Source organism: Haliotis rubra, unplaced genomic scaffold (assembly GCF_003918875.1).
Source record: "Haliotis rubra isolate DU_JTF1 unplaced genomic scaffold, ASM391887v1 Scf519, whole genome shotgun sequence".
NCBI lineage: Eukaryota > Metazoa > Mollusca > Gastropoda > Lepetellida > Haliotidae > Haliotis > Haliotis rubra.
Genome location: NW_025767212.1, coordinates 447722 through 458745, shown reverse-complemented (window position 1 = coordinate 458745; position 11024 = coordinate 447722). Strand labels below are relative to the sequence as shown.

Sequence of the window (11024 nt, the reverse complement as noted above, 5' to 3'; positions counted from 1 at the left end):
AACTCGTGATTCTTTTTGAATTGTCATGGCACATAATTCATTCTAGCTTGTATATTCGTATCACTTTACAAGATGACGAAAGAGTATGAGTTTCATGTTAACGAGATGATTTTTCACACAGTGCCACACCAGGTTATGTAGCTTCACTGAGCATTTGTGTATGTTGATCCACTATCTTCTCCTTCCTGACACCCATTTCTGGTGTCCCCCTCCGTGATATTGCTGGAATATTGCAAAAAGCGGCGTAAAACCATACTCACTCACTCACTCCTTCTTGACAGGGCATTATAAGGATGTTAACACATGGACACGTGGTCCTACGTCCTATTCATCCCGGTATAACTTCAGCTGTGAACATATCGGAAGCACAATAGCCCAATGCGTATGGGGGCGGTGGAGTAGCCTAGTGGTTAAAGCGTTCGCTCGTCACGCCGAAGACCCGAGTTCGCTTCCCCACATGGATACAATGTGTGAAGCCCATTTCTGGTGTGCCCCGCCGTGATTATTCTGGAATATTGTTAAAAGCAGCGTAAAACCAAACTCACTCACTTACTCAATCCCTATCTCACACAGCGTCACCGTGTTTTACCTCGAGGTCCTTAATCTGGTATATAGTTACGGGGCGGTGGGGTAGCCCTGTGAAAGCTACCGGGCTCGATTATTGCTAGGAACAGCATGTCCACCACGTCAATATTGCTGGACTATTGCAAAAAGCGGCGTAAGCCCATATTGACTCAGACAATAGAGTTGATTTCGAGGTAATTACTGGGTCACAGCATAATCTACAATAGGCATTTCGCTTGTATCGAACTTTGTATAACAGGATAAGCTTCCGTGTCCAAAGTTTCCAAACCATATGGTATAAACAAAGCATTTTAACAGTTATTTCGTATTTTAAAAAGTTAGTTTCCGCAGCTATGTAAAAAAGTGTTGTGGATTGAATTATGATTGAATTGATAGTATTTTAGAAGCAATAATTAAGCAATAATTAAGAACTAAATGAATATTTTACAACACAAACTGGACACATCCCAGCAGTGTGGTAGATGTATCAGTGTATGAGGACACCGCCCTCACCATGTCAGTGTAACAGATTCATAATCTTGGAGACAATTACGATTGAACGAAAATCTGGTACACCTGGTTGTATATTATAACAAGGAAAGTTTTGTTATGTTACGCATTTTAAACTGTGTCCAACGTTAAATTAATCGCATTTACAGACCAGTTATTGAAGTTCCAGAGTCATCTATGTGAGGGCTTTGATGAGGCTGTGGTTGTCCACAACGAGGTCCGTCCATTGTCCCATAGTAATAGAGCCGGTTTGATTGTATGCTTTTGCACAGCTCTATTTGATATGTATGAAATATATATTTTAGAAATAAAATATATTCAACTGATGGTATTCCTATTTCCTTGTTCTATCGCATATTGTTGGTTGTGGGATACTTGTTAAAGCGTTCGGAGTGGATTTCAAACATGGGTACAATGATTTTCCGGGTTATAATTGTCAGATTGTATAGATCGATGCTCATGATATTGATCAATGGATTATCTGGTCCAGACTCGATTATTTACAGACCGTTGTAATATAGAGTGCAGCGTTAAACAACAAACAAACAATGTGTGAAAAGCATGTCTTGTGTCACCCGCCGTGATATTGCTTTCATATTGCTACAAGCGGCATAAAGCTCGACTCGCTCACATACTGTATGGATGTATTATGTATGCTTTTTTATCATTGTGTTCTCAACATGATCCGACATTTTACAGACTGTATCACATCAGCGGTGTAGGTATTGCGTTGAGTTAATTGAAACATCCCAGACAACAATATTCGAGATGTACCACAACAATCTGTAAATGTTCGAGTTTGAATCAGACAAACCAGTGACGTCATTTCAACATACAGCAGAGCATTATTTCATGGGATTGGCACAACCTCCTCAATTCATCGAGACGTGGTAGACCAAGATTCACCACCTGCATTAGATCGGTATCGGACCAAACAATCGTGAGTTCCCTGTGACTGTAGGGAATTGGACCCGGAAGATCGATATTGAGACGTTTGCATCAACGACCATGGAGAAACACCGTAGACAGATGGACTGGCAGTGGATGTCTTCTCCAACGCTGAGATGGAAAACAGCGTGTCCACCGACGTCGACACCTGTGGCGATCCGAGTTAGAATTGGTCTTCAGCACCTACCGCCTTGTTCCTGCATATTCAAAGCTTGGTGTATTTATAAGATATATAGTTTCAAGTAAACTTGTCCGTTACTTTCGCCACTAAGAACTTCAAATCGCACATGAATTATACGACTAAGAAACAAGGGGAGATAACTCTTCCGACCGTGTTATGGCTAGAGGGATTGTACTGCGCATCCATCACTTGCAAAGTCAAACCATACCAAAATTGTCATGGATATGTGCGCAAGACACAAAATTTTACACAAAGTTTTACCTTATATGATACAAACTTGGAATAAATCTACCAGTATATTTCAAAATAATTGGAAATAAGTAAAAGACACTGTGTTCCTAAACATATGAGAAGAAGGGGCATACTAAAGTCGTCATATGAAGAGCAAATTACATGCAATTGGATTGTATTTTGTATTACTTTCGTCCTGTCACTGGAGATGTAAATAAATGGCATAACTAGCCTGATCCACGAGTGTTATAATTAACGATCGATTAATCAAAATATCACATATACCTCATTCAGAGAACTTGTAGAATCTGTACAACCCGAACCTTTCAAGACTCAGACCAGGACATTACATGTATATAGCTCGTACATATTAGTATGTACAAACATAAATACATAATATTGCCTTAGATGCGCTTGTAGTTAAAACATGTGAACCATTCGTTATTATTCAGTTATGAAGCAATTAAAATGTAGAAATAACCGGCAACGTTTAATAAATAATAACACTTAATTCGCCCATTTATACAACTTATTAGTATGCGTGTGTTAGCTGTTTTCTGTTGACTAAGATAAACACATATAAACAAGAAGCCGATATCAGCATGATGCCCCTCTGTTAGGGATAGGATTCCAACTCTCTGGCTGAAAGGACGGATGGCGATGTTTAGAAGTGACGCCAATGACTTTGTTGCAAAATACTTTTAGTAATTCGTTACACGGATAAAAATATTAGCTCCGATATTCATTAATTAGCACCATACACAACCCAATTTTAACCCAGGCTTAACATTCGGAGGAGCCCTGTGGACGATTTTGAGATTGCCGTGGAGATTTAAATAGCCAGGGGACATAACTCTTCCAGTCTTAGATGTACACATCGTTAGGCATTAGTGAACATGTTAACATTCAGTTACAGTGGAAGCCAGTTAATATTGTGACAGAACCACCTTTATTGATTTTATTATCTTCCTCTTTTTATATATATTTCTATTTTTATTGACATGCACTAAATTGGTCACCCGTTTTCTACACGTGAATATAAATACAGACAAATATAGCATTGATAATAACATTTTGGAAAAAATCCGTTCAGTTGGGGATATTTTTCCATCTCATTAACTAATAGCGATGTAACAAGTTACTAGTAACATTTTAAACACGCATTTTTGTAGATTGTAAGCTTCTAAATATCGCCGCGAAAGCCATTAGTCTGTCCGCGTCATTCATGCCCCTGGTTTCTTCCACAGGCGTGTAGCAAGCCAATTTTGTGAAAGCCCGATAGGTTGCAAAGTTTATATGTAGATAGTATTGAGGGCTTGCGCAGCCTTTCAGCAAGAATCATGTGTAAGCCAGGGCTTTTTATAATGGTAGCTACGCCCCTGTTCCAGACACCATAAACGCATGAAATTCGATAGTTTTCTCCAAAATATAGCTGTCACGTGTATATCACTGAATGACAGTTCTAAGCGAGTTCCGTTGCTATCACTAAAGTGCTATGCTGCCTAAAAAGGAAGAGAAAAAGGAGGAAGCGTTTACTACCCTCAGGTTGGCGGAGGGTACAGCCAGGGTGCATTTCTCTCACGGCACCAACGAAAGATGGAAAGATGTAGCTACTGAATGCAGAAATGTGGCAAAGCCACTTGAACTTGAACCAATCACCTCCGAACAACAAGGCCTATTGGTTTTATTTTACACGCATGCGAGCATTTCTCTGAATGCAAGTCTAACTTACTTTGTAGAAGAGTAGCTTTATGGCTGAAATAATGCCGATGCGACGTAACATTTTAAATCAGTCATTCACTTTGTAAAATAGGAATGATATTTGAAACTGGCAGAATTTCTGCAAGAGTATTGACAAATTGTATTTTGGTTTGATTTGTATATATATATATATATGAAGTGTATATAAGAAATATTGTACACAGGTGAAAGTCATCCTCTGAAGGCAGGGTTTGGGGATTATCTACTTCTCATGGAGTTGAGTAAATAATGGCTTGTAGTCAGATCGGTCGGATCCTCTGGGTTGCAGTAGTCTTGGGATTATTCTTTGGGTTTACGAGCGAATGACGTCATATTCTGCACGTTAAAAACGATATATTTCACTTTGAGCCTGACATTATGCGCTTTCAGATTTCCTGGTGCCATGGGGTATATTCATAACTGACTATCGGACACGCTTTTTATATATTTTTCTGTTGACATCACAGTCATGCCATTTTCGTACACCTGAGGACTGCACATGTTTATTCAAATACAAACGGATTTAAACATTTCATTGTATTTCCGTTAAAGAAAACATCCAACTTATGAGCCTAAAGTATTATAATACATGCAGAAATACCTATTTGAGACATGAACATATTCATTTATTCAGTATTTATGCAATGTCATGTTGTCATGTTTCACATAAACACAACCATAGGTGACATGAAGTGACATGACGCACAATTTTCAAGGAAGATCTGGAGTTTTGATTGATTACGATGTTCCTTGTCGTTTTTGTTTTATTTACTTTTTTCACAACTATACGATTTAGGTACAAATCTTGAAGACTGTTGAACGAGACAATTCAAATATATATTTAACGCCAAAGGGTCTTTTTACACCTTGTTTTGTATTTTTCAGCTAGCAATGACTAAGGAGAAATGTAAGCGGTTCTCTGAGACATTAATTGCATTCATTTGTAGTTCACCCATCAATCATGTATATTTTTAAACGTTATTTACGGATTCAGCTTGCGTAAATCATGACATGCTCTATTCTAAGAGGGAAACACAGCCAATAAACCTGAAGCAGAAACAAAGCGGTGGTGTGACGTCAATTATCAGTGTTTAGAATGGGGATTTACTATTGACATTTAAAAATGTTGATGGAGCACGTGTTACAACCAAATACAATCCTATATTGTACTTGTTGACCGCGGTGCCATCAAGGGGCTATAATAATGTTATGAACCATATGTTCAGTCTGTGCTCATAATCATCTGGAACTATATGTGTGGATTATTTTTCTTTGACTTAACTACAGAAGACTGTATCCTATGGAGACATTTATATATAGATGCATCTCAAAATATTTATGTAAAAAACATACCACGATAATGGATTTAATGACAATACAATATAATACTTAATAACTTTGAATGTAATTTATGTACTTTTACATGACTTTTTGAGAATATATGTGTGTACACATACTAAGTTCCTGAGTGTTTTATGTAAAAAGATGTCACTTCATGTTAAACCATACAATACGAAAATATAACCCCAGAGAATAAATAGTTTCTGTCGAAATACATCCAAAAAGGCAAAACCAATAGTGGAGACAGTTACATGAAAGAACCATTGGAAGTGGACGAAGACACAAGGTGTCCGCGAAAAGGATGCTATAATAATATAAGCATTTCGTGTCCTTGCCGTAGGTAATCACTTTGAAGGCTTATGTTCGACTCCCATGTGAATACAGTGTCTGAAGCTACTTTTTGATGTTCCCCGTCACGATATTACTTAAATATTGCTAAAACAGATTAAAATAGACTCAAAACCTCACTCACTGTCCCCTGTCACCAACACAGTTTGTATTAACAGCATGTAAAAATTAAAAAGGAAAACTGACAAATGAACTAATGCCCAACATACGAACTACATGTAGATGTACATCTCAGCGTCGTGAGTTATTACGGAAAGTGTCCCCTTCTGTCACAGATTATTGTTATTGTTATGAGTCAGTCTAACTATATATAATTTAAGGTTATGATTAACTCTGTTAAGAACTGATCGTGAGCAACCTATGTGTGTTGTACGAATCGTACCGCGTAATCAATTATCAAAAAATATTTAAATATTTAAAAAATGAATAACAGATATTCATGTTTGTACATGAAACAAACATGACCATAAATGGAACACTCCCACAACAATTATCAATACCTCCATGTCACTCTTCCTAAGTGAAACAGATTAATTGTATTGTTGAAACAGATATTTTCTCTAAAGTATCTCAAGATATTCACAACGAAAACAATGGAAAAACTTAACTAATTAACATATTATTGGCATAAAGAATGTGTAAATATTGCCATTCACCACAACATCTTGTGTTACCATAAGCCACCTGTCAGTACCTAACCAGATGCCTCCATCTACTAAGATATATGCGTACGGCATCTACAGTGACTGTCCTAAGAAGTAAGATAGTGTCGTGATTTGTCATTTTTCGTTAGTGGTCAGTTTGACGTATGTGACACATACGTCTTGTCCAGGAAGTGACCTCTACACCCGGAAAGAAAGTCTTAGAAACCAGACATTTGAAAATATGGATTTGATGTGTGGATCACGAGGGGCATGAAAAATACATATCTGACCCCGATAATAAGCTGACCCGGATAACAAACTTCAGTGAACATGTGAACATGCATATTTTCTCCGTTAAGTGACTTTGAGAACTAGGCAATACATCCAAATCTACCCCTGAACATTCGGGCTAAACGCAAATAATTACACGCATAAAAATCAGCATTTTTTAATATTACGTATTTGTATTATATCCCGTTTTTGGTGTTTATGATATAGGACAGAGTGAGTACATATAAACAAACCCTTTATACCAATACTACCTCGTTCAACAAATAAGAAAATAGAAAGTGACCATGATGCAAATACACTTCTATTTACATGTACATAGAAGTTAAGCGAACTTTTCAAATACATGATTTTATCTAATCTATCTAAATCTACCCACAAAACATTTTTTTAACTGAAATGCGCATTCGTACACATCAGCGTTGGAGGACGTAAGAAAACCTAGATAAAAGTAACTGAATTGACATTGAATAACAGGTGTCGTCTGCCGACTTTGTCAGTAGGGCAACGTTCTTACTTATTGTTATTCGCTTGCGTCAAGAATAATTGTAAATTTCATCAAGTTTGATTGATTAACAAGGTAACTGTCAGGCAGTGAGGTAATACGGAGGAAGAAGTGTAGCCGTGTGACGTCAGAAGCACTCAAGCAAAACGCCTCTTCTGATTGGCTGAAATATGCTCCGCCTTCTAAACCGAGAAGGAATAAAAGCAAGCGTAAGATCCCAGCAAGTCAGCCATCGCTGTACACAGCTACAGTAACTATTTTAACATAGATTGGTCTTGTATTTGTAAATATGGTAAGTAGAATATTTTGTAATATTTTGTGTACTGTGCTAATGTCTTGAACGTTCGTTCATATTTTAACAGATGTATACATCTTATCCAGTATTGTCTTCCAACTAATTTTTTTGCGACGTTCGCAAATGCTATCCTAATAATTGGTAACAGTAGCAGTAGCAACAGAAATATTTTAACATAGACTGGTATTGTATTTGTAAATGTGGTAAATTTTGTAATATTTTGTAAACGATGTCTTGAATGTCTTGTAATACCTTGAATGTTCGTTTATGTTCTGAGTAGTTTTAACAGAAGTATAGATCTTATACAATATTATCTTGCAACTAATATATATACTACGTTCGCAAATGCTATCTTAATCTTTGGTAGCAGTAGCATCATCAGCAACAACAGCAGCAGCAACAGTAATAGTAGTAATCGCGGTACTAGTGTCAACAGCTACAGCATGTGTACAATGCTAATGTCTTGATCAGTAGGAATTTTTAATTAAAACGCTAACGCGTTCGGTTTTTAAATTACATTTAGCGGTCTTAAATCAACGAGAAAGGACCGCAAAATTGAAAACAGAGTAGCTTTATCTTCTAATTTTCAACAACTGTTTCTCTCATTTCTTCCAGCAGGTTCTCAAGACATTATGCATTCTCGTGTCTCTGGCTGCCGTCAGCTTGGCATGGAAAAGTCCCTCCGTCAACGGGCGTTCTTTGGGTGGTTCCACATCCAGCAGATTCGCCAGCCTCCTGAAATCAAAAAAGTCGTCCCTGTTTGGGGCCCGCATCCGTGACGGCTCCAGCATCTTCAGCCACCTCTCCTCCAAGACCAAACAGCCAATCTGCTACTTTGACACAAATGGCGTCCCACAGTACGAATGGCCTACCAAGGAGAAGCTGTGTTTTGACAAATCCTACAAGTACCCAGTGTACGCATTTTGTCTTGAGTATTTTGTATAATATACGCATGCTCTGACGTGTTTTTCCTAATATGGGTTTGTATCATAGCATATATCTGTCGGTTTTGGTAAAAGTTGTTACTCCTATTTTCGAAAATGTTTCATTGCTGCCGTTAATGTTGTACACCTTAAACAGTAAGACAGGATGGCCAAGATGTAAATGCACCACCTTTCATATCTATATGGTCCGTGATCGATCCCCGTGTCTGTATAATTTTACGAAATACACATTTGTGAAGCTGCAACGTACCTCTCCTGCCTATATAACTGTGTAAGTATGAGACGACTGACGCTGATGGTAACGTGCTTGTTCCAGTGACCGTGTGTTCAGCGCCCTGGAGAAGGACCCCGACGCAATGGAGTACATGTTGCTGGTGCAAGGCTGCTACCTCCACAACAAGATGAATGCCACTGGGTAGGTGTATATGTTATCCCGAAGCAAAAAAAAAAGACCTGTTCAAAGGGACGTTAACTCTCTCAGTTAATCGCCAACAGTTGTCATTCTTACATAATTACGTTTAATTTACCTTTGCAATACACTCATTTCCGTGTTTGATCTGAACTGACAATAGTACCAAATGATGTGATAGAAAGGATTTGTGATCTCATCTCCAACTTCCATACGACTCACTTGTAAACAGGGTGATGAAGTGGCCTTCTGGTTAAATGGTCGGTCATTCCCAGAAACCTAGTTCGATTCTGCCAATTCCTTGCCTGGATATTGCCTGCTCGGATTGTATTGTTGCTGAAATTCGATATCACACAGCCATTTATTCTGGCACGCTGATAACTATAATGCATAAACTACAGAGTTTTTTAACAATATTTGTGGTATTCCAGTCATTACCCCGCCTACCGCTACAAGGATCTGTGTTCCGAGGACACCGAGCTCCTGGAGAGAATCTGGTGGACCAACACCCAGAGCGGACGCCGAGAGGTCTGCTACGTCATCATGCCTGAAGCCCAGGGAGTGGATGTCGCTCAATGCGGGTACGTCACACACTCGGCATCTTGGTCAAACATGTCCAGCTTTCATAAATGCAGTATTTACGATATCGTAGTCATGGGTTCCGGGAACATTTCAAACCAAAGTGCAATAAACGCGGTTCCTATAAATCAATTTTGGGAATAATAGAAATTGAAAACAATATCTCCCGCAAACGCGCAGGATGTTTGGTTCATAATTTTAACGAACCAGTCAGAATTGTCCTTTTGTTTTACGTCGGTTTGAGAATATTTATAGACCTGGGATTTGAGCTGTTTGAGTTAAGCAAAGTTCTCCGCTAAATTTTGAAGTAACTATTTTGCAACAATGTGGCCTATCATTATTATGCTCGTATTTTATCATGTATCATCAAATCAGACGATATTCTTCCTCATCTAATTATTCTCTTTTCTCCAGAGGTCACTGCGTCATGGACACAACGGAGGTGAAACACCACTACTGCGTCCCCGACGGCATGGTTGAACGTGACATCTACGTCTTCTGTCCCGGCGAGATCAAGCAGTGCCGCAGAACCCGCGTCACCATCCCAACCGGATGCAGCTGTAAGAAGTACGAATGTCTCAAGTACCAGTTTGAGTAAACCGTGGTTTACACTCCATCTTCAGAGTCGTAACTTTACGCATGCGTAAATGTGGCGTAACTGCATCAACTGGAGAACGCCAAAAACAGGCATTTATGTGTACGCACAGAGATTTGTACGACATGTTTACGTATAGGTAAATGTTGCGAACACTTTGAACAGGACGGACAATTATTGTAAAAGTGTTTTGTTCTTTCATAGACCATGAATATTCTGACCTTACAAAAATTTATATATTTTTAAAAAGATTTCGACTTTACAAGAACACTAAATGATTGTAGTTTCAACGAGTTTGTTAAACACAACTACCTGCTTCCCCATTGATATATACCATCTGTACATATATCATGCGCGCACATGTAAATAGTTTGTTAATATTGTACATAACATGTATATTTGATTGTGGAATTCGCGAGATATTTTTTACCATTTTCTGGTGCCAACTTAGAGAAACACAAAATCTACTGTGTTTTCTAGTATGATGTTTCCTGTGAATGATTTATACAAAATAAAACAACTTGAAGCAAAACATATTGTTCGCCTATGATTGACAAGTATATTCACTGAATATTGACATCCGCCTACAATCATGTTCAATATTGACATCCGCCTACAATCATGTTCAATGTTGACATCCGCCTACAATCATGTTCAATATTGACATCCGCCTACAATCATGTTCAATATTGACATCCGCCTACAATCATGTTCAATATTGACATCCGCCTACAATCATGTTCAAAGTAACCCTCTTTCGATCATGACTGCGATGTGAAAACATTTGTAAACCAAGAAAGACCCGTGAAGGTCCGGGTTAGAATGAACTTACAGTAACCCATGCTTATCGTAAGAGGCGACTAACGGGATCGGGTGGTCAGGTTCGCTCACGTAGTTGACAC

At 38.4% G+C, this 11024-nt stretch overlaps 1 protein-coding gene across 1 annotated transcript; it reads left to right on the top strand.

Annotated features, from left to right (window-relative positions):
- The first annotated feature begins 7535 nt into the window (after nucleotides 1-7535).
- Nucleotides 7536-10654, top strand: LOC124292488. The gene is made up of 5 exons (XM_046729579.1): nucleotides 7536-7592; nucleotides 8211-8509; nucleotides 8856-8954; nucleotides 9380-9529; nucleotides 9942-10654. The coding sequence occupies exons 1-5, from the start codon at nucleotides 7590-7592 to the stop codon at nucleotides 10123-10125; spliced, it is 735 nt and encodes a 244-aa protein (XP_046585535.1). The 5' UTR covers nucleotides 7536-7589; the 3' UTR covers nucleotides 10126-10654.
- Nucleotides 10655-11024: the final 370 nt, after the last annotated feature.